Source organism: Pundamilia nyererei, unplaced genomic scaffold (assembly GCF_000239375.1).
Source record: "Pundamilia nyererei isolate P.nyererei 1_Seehausen unplaced genomic scaffold, PunNye1.0 scaffold00001, whole genome shotgun sequence".
Lineage (NCBI taxonomy): Eukaryota > Metazoa > Chordata > Actinopteri > Cichliformes > Cichlidae > Pundamilia > Pundamilia nyererei.
In genome coordinates, this window is record NW_005187402.1 from 6,889,241 (window position 1) to 6,901,957 (window position 12,717).

Here is a 12,717-nt window from a genome sequence, read left to right on the forward strand (position 1 = left end):
GCGCGCATGTGTGTGTTTAGCTTGTTCCCTGGAGCGATCAAGCCTTTGTTATATTGGAACCAAGCTCTGTAATTGCTTATATTAGTCGCTGATCAACGCAAGACCACAGGACACACACACACATTCACTTTCCCTGATTCCTGACAGTCTTTTTATTAACCACCAAAGCGGGCGACAGAGAGAGATTCATTACATCACAGGCAAACAAAGACACACACCAGACCTAATAGAGAAAACCCACATTTTTCAGCGTGGTTAGTTTAATGTTGAAATATTCATGGATTCAGTTATGTCTGCTGTCACTTGCTTCTCCCGCCGTACCTTCTCTGGTGCTTTTGAACATTAGGTGTTTTCATCATTAAGGATCAAGCTGTAAATGTTTTTTTTTTCTCTCTCTGCCTGCTTCCCTCCACTTCCTGCTCAGCGCTGAACGAGCCAACCATAGACTACGGCTTCCAGAGGTTACAGAAGGTCATTCCCAGACACCCTGGAGATCAAGAGAGATTACCTAAGGTACAGTGCCTCTGCTCCTCTCATGTGTCTGCTCACACTAGTTGCCAAGCACAATAAATTCACAAGAATCTGTCTTGGTAACACTGGTACAAAGATGTATTGAAAACCTCTTGAGTTTCATAGTACGTAGGATATACATGGCACAAGGACAGCATGACCTCTTAGACAGAGGAACAAACCATGCGCTATAGACAGTAGGCCATACATGACACTATGCACTATGCACATAAACATTTAACCACATGTTCATGGTCATTTTCTGTTCAAACAAACACTTTATTTGTGCAATAAATGCACAAGCGACTCTATTCATCCTTCCACTGAGTATAAGGTCATTTGGACTGGCAAAGTGGGAAGAGGAAAGGGGATAGATGGAGAGAGGAAAAGAGAGGGAGAGAGAGAGAGAGAGGAAAGGAGGTTGAGGGGAGAGAGAGAGGAAGAGAGAGGCAGAAGCAGGTTAGGTGATCCATCATAGCTGTCCAGTCTTACCTCCTGCTGGGTCAGTGGATCGAAGTCAACCCCGGGTGGACTTTATTACTTCCAACACACACACTTATCCACAATGCAGCACACACACACACACACACACACACACAGAAATGCACACAGACTTCTCTATGCCTTCATGTGCACGCACACACACACTCAGTGGAGGGAAGTCACCACCAGGCAGAGATGGAGAGCACAGGTAGATGCAGAAGGAAGATAGAGAAATCACTTGTCCTCACCGTGTGTCATGTCTGGTGGATACAAGAGTTGTCCCGGTGAGTTCTGGTCTTTAGCCTATCAACCCCCCGTATCTCTCCAAATATCTTTGTATCCATCCATCTCTTTTCCTCTCCTCCTCTTTCTCCCTCGCTTGGCGGTGTCTCTTTCACTTCTAAATGAACAGCGGTAGCTGGCAGGCCTGGTTGTTCATTTCAGCTCTATTGATTTGTGCCTTTATTGAGGTAATAACAGTTTGTTGACCACGCTTCTCTCTCAACTGTTGGCCTCAATCATTAGAGAGGGGCAGGAGAGGGGCATATGCTGGCAACTTCTTGAGCTACAAATGTCCATTCAAAGCTACCTTGGCACAAGCCTCTGTGTGGCTGTTCTTTGGTGGGTCTTTAAACTAGATTCAACTGACTGGGACTATAACATATTCCAATATATTGGCACTTTGACGAACCCGCCCCACCCACAATACACATACAGCGTGCAGAGAATAGGCAGGATATATACCAACCCCTGTTCTATCTCTGTATGTTGCGATAATGATCCAGTGATCCAGCTGAAAACAGCCCCATACTGTGCTGTAGAATAGTCAGGCAGTCAGACTGAGCGGGGACTGCTGGGTAGCCAGACTGCAGGGTGTTTAGCTAAGGCTGCGGTGTGGCTGGGGGTCTGGGGCTGGCTAATGAGTGACCGCCCTGCCAGACGAGGCCAGGCTCTGCTCTGGATCAGGTTCCCCTTCCTGTTGACGTCTCTGTGGGCCTGACTTTACGGGAAGAGACCCTGCGCCCAGGAAATGGTCTCCCCTTACAGCAGCAGGGCTAGGGAGGCAGCATGGCGCTAACCACATTTATCTGTTTATCAGAATGACTCTGGAGCGCTGCCTAATCGCGTTTAGCTACTGGACAGATCCCTTCGCTAACGAGAGACTGATAGGTACAGACAGGGCACAGGAGCATGAGAGAGTGATTAAAGGGGGGGGGCAAGTGAAAGTAGTTCGGAGGCTCAGGTGAGGGGAGAGTGAATTATAAATGAGGAGATGCACGCACATAATAGACCTAAGGAGAACGAGCAGAATGGCTGGTGCAGAGAGGGGCAAAAAAAAAATTAAATAAAGAGACTGATGTTGCACGAGTGCTCCCGGAACACCGTTACACTCCAACTGCAGATCTGTTCGTGTCCTAATGCCTCGCACTTCCTTCATTTCCCCTCCTCCCCCGCTTTCTTTTCCTCCTCCTCCTCCTCTCCTTTTCCTTCATCCATCCATCTAACTATCTAGCAATCCCTGGGAGGCATGGGGCGTCGAGGAAAAGCAGAGAGAAGGAAGCGAGGAGCAGTGCATACATACTAAAGAACCACTTACCTTCCTAGGGCCTCTACATCTCTCAATCACCTCAAACAGGCCTCCTTTCTGGTCTCCCCTCTTCCCAGCTCTCACCCTCCTCCTCCCCTCGCCTCCTTTTCTGCCTCCCCCAGATAGTGCTAGTAATGGGAGGTTAACACAGAGGCAGCGCTCCCATTATTGAGTGAATTTAGCACCTCGGACAGCGCTCTACAATCTTTATTGCTTTGCTGACCCTCTCGTCATGTCCTGGGCGTGCTCGACAGCCTCCACATGTGCATGGCTGCGTGTGCGGTTACACTCGTGTGTGTTTGCGTGTGTGTGCAATATGAGGTCTGATTGAAAGGCGGCGTGTCACGGAACAGAGAGCACACATGCTCCGGGGCTTGTTCACAGCGAGGGATACACTCAGGAGAGTATAACGCACAGCGTGAGTGTGCGCGAGTGGAAGAGAAAGAAACGAGGAGAAGGTTGGAGGGGAGGGGGCTGCAATTTTCTGGTTGTCGCGCCTCCAGCATATATCCTGGCCCCGGCACATTAACTTTTAAAAAGGGTTTTGTAGGACTGTAGGTGTCGACATCACACACACACACACACACACACACACATATATATATATAAAGACTGCCTGGAGTCACACACTCATACACTCAGGGAGGAAAAAAGAATAGAGACAGAGAGAGGAGGGAAAGGGTTGTAAGCGGTGGAAAATGAGTGCGGAGAAGCTGCGTTAGGATAAATGTTTGATGTGGGAAATTCCACTCGGCGGTTTTCACCTGAGCAATGATGTTCTACATTTATCACACAAAGTGGATACAGGGCTATTCACTCGGATCATTACCAGGGTTAATACAGGGCAGGAGACGGGTGTGTCCCGGCTGACGAGGAGAGTTGTATAGCCGTCAACCTGATGATATGTTGTGTTAAATGAGATTGATGCGTGATCATGTGCGGCGGGTTCGTGATCCATCAGCGACAGAGGAGAGAGAGAGAGTGAGAAGATGTGGAAGATAGTTGACTGATAGAGAGATATAGGCTCATGTTTTATTCACAGATAACAGTATCTTCCCTCTGCTCTCCCAAACTGCCCAGCTAGTAACAAAGTGCTGGGATGGGCCCATTTCTCTTCCTCTCCCTTCCTCTGTCTACCCCTTTCCTCTCCCTCACACTCTCTCTGTTCTGCATTCACAGCATAATGCAAGGAGTGAAATGTAATAAAAGTGACTGAACTCTTTGAGCCGCCACACTTGTGATCAATCCCCCTTCCTCTGTCTGCGCTTGATTGCAGGAGGTGATTTTAAAGAGAGCGGCAGATCTGGTGGAGGCCTTGTACGGGATGCCTCACAATAACCAGGTAAACTCTCTCTTACACACACACACACAGACAAAAACACAAACAGCAATATCTCTTATTAGACATTATTATTTGTTTGTGGTTCGGGCCAAGTGGCAGCATCAAAGGCACTTATCTCTGCTGGCGATGTAGCACCCTGCCGTGTTCGCGCAAGATCTGGGACCCACAAACATGCACGCTAGACTATGTTAGAGCTTTTTATCAATGCAGAGGGTGGAGATGAGATTAGAGGGAATGCAGAAGGCAGTTAAAGAGGAGGAGTGGCATTAAGGCTTGAGTCTGAAGGAGGAAGAATGGAAACCCAAAACAGGGAGGAAGAGGCAGGCTAAAGATCTGATGTGTCTGTTTAATGAGCCTTTCCTCCATTTACTGAACCAATCCCACCACTCCCAGCGACAACTGATAAAAACCACTCAGCTCTGCTAGATTTACATGTGCAGTATCTTGAGTGGAGATCTAGCATTCTTATCAGGCTATAAAGCCAACATCAAGGGTATATTTTCCCTCTTCTCTTCTCTTTTCTTCTCTGTTACTGACCACCACTCTTTTTCTTTTTTTTTTGTTCCTTCCTCATCGTCAGGAGATGATTCTGAAACGAGCAGCGGATATCGCGGAGGCCCTCTATACAACAGTCCCAAGAGGGCACAACCAGCTAGCCAGTCTTGGCAGCAGCTCTGTTCATGCTGGCATGATGGCAGTAAACTCTTTCACCGGGTCAGAGGTGGCACAAACAGCCAATCAGGGTGAGCAAACACACCAGGAAACAATTCTGGCCTATTGTCATGGGAAAAGGAAAAAATGTTTATTTGCTGTTGTCCATTTAGGGATGACAGCAGGGTGTGGGGGGGGGGGCATTTTATTTTTCATGTGGGAAATTTAGAGATAGTGATTTAAGAGCATGGAGCAAATAAGAAAGTGTGAAAAAGGAGGACAGCAGGAGGAGAGGTGACAGTAAGAAACGGGGAAAACTTGAAAGAAAGATGGTGAGAGAGTGAAGAATGGAGAAAAAGAAAGCCGTGGATGGAGTACGATGGAGAAATATGAATGGGTCCTAGGGGTGTGTATATTAGACTGGGGTCAGCCCCTGTCTGACAGAGAGAGATGTGGGTGCAGTCAGTGGTGATTCATCACATGTATCGGGGGAACCAGAGGAGAGTGGATGGACCAGCCTCTGGATGCATCTCAATAATTCCAATGAGCTTCCTCTGCCCTTCATTTTCATCCGGAAACATTTTTAACCTATCGTTTGTTTCACCCTCATATTAGATGAAAATGTAAACTTAATCAGGGAGGAGCAGAGTGATGAAGAAGTGAGACAATACTTGTGATGAGTAGCCTTTGTTACACTAGAGCAGGGGTGTCAAACATAAAGCCCGGGAGCCAGAATCACCTCAGTAAAATCCGTTTTGACATCCCCACACTAGAGAGTGGAAATTCCAGATGTTCAGTTCCAGCCATTTTTCCCCCACCTATGTTATCATGTTGTATATTGTATAGATATTGTGTAGGCTCACTTTGTGTCTTCAAAGCAGCTCTGACCCATGGGTGCCCTGTAGTGTCTGGTACTGGGATGTTGGCAGTTTGTGATGTGGAGTGATGCATCCGTGTATGAGGGATGTGTATGAGGGATGTTCCTGAATCCTGTAGAGTTTGAAGGCCGGGTGAACAGATTGGGCACCATTCATGTGCAGGCAGGGCACACCGTCGTGCAGGGCAATGTGCAGGTGGGCGTTACCACGTCACATGAATGGCAGTACCCGAGGCTTCACAGCAAAACACTGCAGTGAAACAATGATTTTCACTTTGCCCGTCAGCGGTTTTAGTGTTGTAGCTGATCAGTGTGTATTTATAGTCTTCCATTTTACATTGTTCTCCTTCTGTTCACTGCCCCTGTAAAGCATGAAAGGTCCTGTCAGAAATACTAGCTTCATTCTTTGTAAATTACAAGAGAGCCGCCAAGGCCTTTTACCGTTGATTGCCTTATCAATATATCTAATTCTGAAGAGGAGCCAGCAGGGTGATAGTCCTCTTGTTTCAGGCGTTGGGGGGGGGGGCTGCAGCTAGATCCCTCTCATATCATTCTTCCTCCACTCTGTTCATTGCTTTTTTTCTCTCCCATATGCTGTCTAAGATTTTTCTAAGAAAAAGCAAAACATTTCTTCTGGCTTGTAATGCTATGTCCATTAGTATGAAAAAAGGAGCATTTGGCAGCAGCTGCATGTAGGCTTTCTTGTTTTGGTATGTCTGCCATCTGCTATACCTCTAACACTCTCCATCCCCCTTTCTTTCTCTGTCTTTAGGTTTCAGTAGGAGTACAAGCAGTGTGTCCCCTCATGGTTATGTCCCCAGCTCTACTCCCCAGCAGAGTAGCTACAGCTCTGTCTCCACTAGCATGAATGGCTACGCTAACTCTGGCATGGCAACCTTGGGCACCTCGCCCAACTTCCTCAATGGATCTGCAGGCAACTCGCCCTATGCTAGTGAGTAAATACAGTGCATACTAGAGCTGAAAGTTTGGGTGGGGATCAGCATTTTGTAAATGACAGAAGACATCTCTGAGAGGAACTGAGAAGCACGGCAGGAAACAAGAATCGACACGACAGGAGAAAGTATTTCAGTTCAGCTGGCTCATCTGTTTCTTTAAGAGCAGAGTCAAACACAAATCCCCGCTTTATTGGCCAGGGGAGGAGATCACCTAGCACGTCCCAACACCTCCTCGACACACACGCGCACACACACACACACATACCACCTCTGCTCACACACACTCACCCTCTACATTAAAGACTCTTGATTAAATCAATAAACTAATTGCTAGAGAAGCAATTCCATTTCAGCTCTTTGATTCCTGGGTGTTAACAAGTATTTTAACAGGCTCATCGGCCCCACACAGACACTTTCAATCAATGGCCCCTCGGCCTGCCTTTGTAGGTCCAATTTTCATTAATTGATTAGTTAGGCCCCTTCATAAATGGATTATGACTTTATTGCAAGGATTTGTCAGGAAGAGCCATAAAAGCTAAGTGTTGGATAATAACAACAATAAAGGCAGAGGCAGATATCACAGGGCAGGTGAAATACGGCTCAGCTGATTGTAAAATCACTGAAGGGGGAAATGCTCTTAGTGTATTAGCAGACAAAAGGCAAACCCGGGAGAAGTGGATGGATGGGATGATGTCAGAGGACATGATTTGGATTGTGAAGAGTTGGGTCATTTGGCTGTGTGTGCCTCTCATGAGGGTGAATTACAGTGGCCACAGTAAATCCATCTAACGGCTATCTTGTACAAAGCTTTTGATTTCATTTCAGAAGCACTGAGAAGCTCTTTTAGATATGAATATGTTCAAAAAGTTTCTCTATCTTGCATTTGAAATCTTCAATCCACCGTTCCAGAGGGGATGTCCCAAAAGTACAAATCCACATCTAGCCCTTAAATTACATGACATATGGTTAACAACTGTTTAGAGTGCTTTTAAGGTGGTGAATGATGCCTAATGTGCAGTTAAAATGCAAAGAGCCAGTGGGCAAGCATATTGCTTATGTATTCTAATTTTTTAAACCTTGTTGGTTAAAACCTCTAGCATAAATATCTGTGATAAAGTAGATGTGTGGGAGCTTTGTTTGTAAGTTGCCCTGAAAACAAATTACAGGTTACAGTACCTAAAGTTGCTGAGGAGATGTTTATCATCCCCTGAGCACAGGATGAGTCATCAAAACAGATTGATCAGAAGGGGGGAAAAACGACCTCAGGCCATTTTCAGCATTTTCCAACTAAACACATTTTTGTGTAAGATATGGAAAATCTCTTTGCCAAATAATTGCTTAACAGCACAACAGGTAGCAAAACAAGTCTGAGCCAGTTGATCTGAAAACAACATGTCACCCCTCCTGCCATCATCCATTGACCAGTCCCCTTCTGTTCGTCCCATCTGCCTGTCCTCTGCCCTCGGCCCTCTCTCTAACCCCCTTTCTGCCATCGTCGTCCCTTCCTGTCCTTCTTCCCTGACATACACCTATGACGCCCCTTCCTAAAACACCCTCTCCTACCCGTCTCTCTCTCTTTCCCTCAGTCGTCCCGTCCAGCCCAACAATGGCGTCGTCGACCAGCCTGCCCTCCAACTGCAGCAGCTCCTCTGGCATCTTCTCCTTCTCTCCAGCTAACATGGTGTCTGCAGCCGTCAAGCAGAAGAGCGCATTTGCCCCCGTTGTCCGACCCCAGAATTCCCCTCCTCCCACGTGCACCAGCGCTAATGCTAACAGCCTGCAAGGTAAGCCGCTAAATAGCCTCACGCTAACTTGCTGATGAATTTGAAATTTGCAGTATGAGCACAGTAAAAAGTTTTAGTAAAATTATTTGCTAGGAATTGTTCACCCTCAAGCTTTAATCCTGCTTTTCCTCACCTCCTATGATAACGTCTCACTTTTACTCCTTCGATTTTCCTTTTTCTTCCTCCACTCCTTTTTTCCCCCCCTTTCTTGGCCCTCCCTCCACTCTCCTTCCTCACCGTAGATCAGTCTTTTGTGGACTCTAGCAAGTACTCATCAGCCAGCTCTCTGCAGGGCCTGGCCTTCTCCTGAAGTATGTTACTCCTCGCTTTCATTTTTCTCTTTCTCTGTTTTGGCTTTCCACTCCACGCTATCCCAGACCGCTCATTTGCACCATCCTGCCCTGCCCTTCCTTCTCGTTTCTGTTTTTATTTGTCACTCTTGACTTGTCAGATAGTCATCATGCTACCCCATATGTGTTATATTTCCTGTTTTCACTTCCTGCTTCCTGCCCGTCCTCTAGTTGGTGCGTCTGCGGGGGGAGGGTGTGAAGGGAGGTCGTTATGCCACCACGGGTCACTCTGTTCTCTCATTTCCATCGAATGCGGCACGGGGTCTGTTCGTCTGGGCAGGATGTTGTATGGTGCTGAGATCCTGAGAGAGAGAAATGATGGATGGGAATCTTTATCAGAGCCCCAAGCTAAGCACTTCCTCACTTCCTTCGTCGGCGTTGATGAGCTCTGACCACTGTGACCTAAGGGCCAATGGCCACTATGCTCTGATCACACTGACACGCGCGCGCACACACACACACACACACATGCACACACCATTCTGTTAATCCCAACAAGTGGGAGACACTTAGGAAATAACCTGGGAATTAGTGGATTGAAGAGTGGGGGAAATCAATAAGGAGCCAATATGTTATATGAAAAATTTCTATCTGTGATGGTTTCTGTGTAAGAAAAAAAACAGGGTAGAGGGCAGGAGTGATGGGGGGAGGTGGCTTGTGGGGAGGTGGAGGTGCAAGAGTTGGTGCTATAGGGAGGTAAAGATGTGAGTATATCTCATGGATTTCATTTCCATGTTTGAGCCTAATTTTCATCACCTCTGTCATTCCGCATCAGTTCATACTCTCCCCACCCTCTCGTTTGAGTCATTCTCCATAATGCACATAATAGGCTTACACCATGTAGCTGTTAACAATTAACAGCGGCAGCTCTTGCATGAAGCTGTTCAGGAGGCCTGTGAGAAGCTGAACAATGTTGTCGATGCGCGGCCAAGTCAGCGGCAGCGGCGGAGGGAAATGTTTTGATTCCTGGGGCCTCGGAATGAAGAGATAATGAGGGAGAGTCGTCTTTGTTCGCCAGATGCTGGAGCACATTGCTGTTATGTGACTGTTGTGATGACAGATGAAACCCAGCAATCACATGACTGACCTTTCTCTCTCTTTCTTTACCCCTCAATCTCCCATTCACTCCTTCTACCTCCCCCTCTTTTCCCACAAAGCAGCGATTCCCGGGATGATCGTTCCACCCATGTAGAGGATCTGGGATAGCTGGAGATTTGGGAATGTTGAGAGGAAAAAAAAAGACAGTAGCGGAGTCTGGTGAGTCTCTGTTATGCTGCAGAGCTAAAGTGAAGGAAGTCAAGATAAAGACGCAGGACTCTGTTAAACTCAGGCCTTTCCATTGGGATTTCATCTGAAGGCGATAGGAGAGAAAGAAAAAGGGGACAATATGAACCTTTTGTGATGTTATTTCCCTCTTGGTTGAAATAGTGTAGCTTCTCTGACACCATGTTGGATGGAGTGTATAGAGACTGATAGTTTGCCCACAGTGTGACACTGACCTCATGAAAAGAGCATTTATTTATCTTTGTGTTTATGCCTGTAAGGTTTGGGTTTGATTACTGGAGGCCCCCACACCGCCTTGCAATCCATAACTCGCACAAACAACAGCGAAGTGTTGGTTTGGCCATGAAGTTTACAATAACTTCAGTCACAAACAAAGGAGCTTTCCTTACCGTTTCCGCCTCTCTAAAACCGCAGAGCGACACAGTGGCCAAATGGAGAAGGGAAAAAAAGTTCAGCAACACAGAAAAAAATAGAAAATCAACCATTGATTTTGCTGCTAATTTTCCAATAAATCTTAAAAATTGTCTAGCAAAACTGCCCCAAGCTGTTTAAACATCACGCCTTGCTTTTATTTTATTTTATTTTTTTAAATCTCTCTCTCTCTCATTTTGGTTGGTTTGTTTGAATTTTAATAAAACTGTGAGGATAGAGCTGTTTGCAATATGCTTTTTCTGCTTGACATGTGAAGACAAGGTGACGATGAGAATTTAGCCAAAACTGACGAGGTTTTTAGTGAAGACTTGAAAAGCCAGAGGATGTGTGTGCGTCCAGCCAGCACTGTAACTGAAGGAGCCTAGCAAATATCAAATTAGAATAAATGCGTGATATATGTGATATATTTTTGTATATATAAAAAAAATGTTCATTTTGGGTTTTTTTCACTTCTTTACTCTTTTTTTTTTTGCGATAGCTCTAGTTTGAAATGTAAACATTAAATGTCTTAAGGCAGCTTCTCAGTACAGAAGATAGATTTACTGCGTCTTGTCAATATCTCATTTGCTAAACATGAGAAACATGGGTTTGGATACAAAAAGGGGATCCCTGTAAAATACCCTATAAATAATGTATTTATCCCTTGTATTTGTACATTGACTCTCACCCTCGTTTAGTTGTGTTGTGTAAGTTTAATACAGTAAGTGAACACTTTTCGCAGTGTTTCGTTTCATTATTTGCTGTTGTCTCTCACTATTTAAATGTGACTTTTTTTTTTAATCTTTGTTCCTTTTTGTTTTTTGTATGTTGTTTTGCATCAGTATGCCATGCTTCTGTTTGTTGATTCAAAACATGCCATTGTCTATTTTTGTATTATTTGTAAGTTAATAAAAAATCTTTTTTTTTCCTTATGAAAATGTTTATTGTACGGCAAAAAAGTAGCATCCTATTCAGAGTATTTCGTTGAAGTAGATTTTTTAAGAATATAAACACACATTAATATATACTGTAAATCTATATCTTTTTGTTTGAACTCTGAGGCTTTCAGATTGATACTGTTCTTGAACTGATAATATGCATGGGTTCTTCTCTTGAGTGACTCTTTCTTTATGTGTGTGGAAAACCAAGAGAACAAACAAATTGCTCTGTTTTTCTTTCTTTGTGTTCCTCTTTTTTGCCTCCCTCCTCTTCCTCCTCCTCCTCTGTTCTTCCCTATGTTATTTATGCCTGCTTACATACTGTATCTATATACTCTTTCTTTTATTTCTGTCACTGTAATCTTTACCAGCAGTCTAGATGCCTTAACAATGCAAACCCATTCTTCATTCAATCATGTGTACAGTTTTTCTACCCTCACCACAATTGTCTGTTGCCACAGAGGAATTCATGAGAACTTGGGGACAAAGCACAAACCCACTCTGTTTGGTGGTAAAGCCAGACTAGAATACAAAGAGCCATAATTCAACAATCACACACACACACACACACCCCGATGTACTATAATACTGCAGCAATGGCACGCTTTGAAGGACAAGTCGGAGCGGCCTTTCTCAGCTGTGCTTCCTGCACGTTCGGAGAAACACTTTTTGTAGCAATTATGTAGCTTTTTTTTAATGATTTTGGCAGCATGATAGTAACATTTCTCATCAACCACAGGATCACAACAGTACGACAACACATGGCTGTTTTTATTGTAGTACAGAGGGGCGCACAGTGAAGACAAGCGCTGCCACAGCACAATTTTAATCTCTACACAGAGTCGTAGGTCTGACTCCAGTATCCGACAGTCAACCCAGCCCCCAGTCCTTCACCGTCTGTATTGGCCTTTGGACAATACAGCTTCATTTCAAGCTAAACAAGACTAAAAAGAACATGTGATGAACCACAAAAGGGAGCTCCTTGGCCCATCAGACATTTCTGTAGTCTTTTTTTTTCTTTTTTTTCGTGTCTGCCGTGTGTCTTCAAGCTGTTGCTGGACAGAGAATAGGGCTTTTTCTCTCTCTGCTTTTTCTTTTCTAGAGCCTGGTTTTGTTAAGGGGGTAGAAAGGACCGTTTTAACAGAGGCGCCTGCTGACAGACGAGTGTTTTTCAGGCACTTGTGTGCCTGTGCCGGTCTGGGCCAGGGCGGGAGGGGCCGCAGCATATCTGTTTCAAATGAACTACAGAGGTCTGTTGTCATACAATGGCATCTTTGTAAGCAAAAGTTCCATCCCAAATATGAGTATCAGTAATGGGTGACAAAGTTTTTGTATTTAGGTAACAAACAACAAAAAAAGAAGAAGATGCAAACCAAATAGCTGGTGTCTATTTTTTCCTCTGTTTGTCTTTGACTGCAAATACACTGAACAGCTCTATGATATAAGGGAAGAAAAAAAATCTACTGTATAGATTGTTATTGTTTTTGATGAAAATTGAGCTGTAAGATAACTTTTGGAATCTCACAATGTTGAATTAAAGTTA

The 12,717-nt window shown here is 44.9% G+C and overlaps 1 protein-coding gene across 4 annotated transcripts in view; it reads left to right on the forward strand.

The window, feature by feature from the left end:
* The window catches only part of ebf1a (EBF transcription factor 1a), a 52,872-nt gene extending 42,162 nt beyond the window's left edge, over nucleotides 1-10,710 (forward strand). Inside the window, exons 11-17 of one of the 4 annotated variants that reach the window (XM_005719597.1) lie at nucleotides 425-513; nucleotides 3,858-3,923; nucleotides 4,504-4,666; nucleotides 6,224-6,403; nucleotides 7,994-8,191; nucleotides 8,434-8,502; nucleotides 9,699-10,710. In XM_005719597.1, the coding sequence (XP_005719654.1) occupies nucleotides 425-513; nucleotides 3,858-3,923; nucleotides 4,504-4,666; nucleotides 6,224-6,403; nucleotides 7,994-8,191; nucleotides 8,434-8,501 (764 nt within the window). In that variant the 3' untranslated portion in view covers nucleotide 8,502; nucleotides 9,699-10,710. The remainder of the gene's footprint in view (nucleotides 1-424; nucleotides 514-3,857; nucleotides 3,924-4,503; nucleotides 4,667-6,223; nucleotides 6,404-7,993; nucleotides 8,192-8,433; nucleotides 8,503-9,698) is intronic. The other 3 variants (XM_005719596.1, XM_005719598.1, XM_005719599.1) reach the window with 3 other exon arrangements.
* The last annotated feature ends 2,007 nt before the right edge of the window (nucleotides 10,711-12,717 follow it).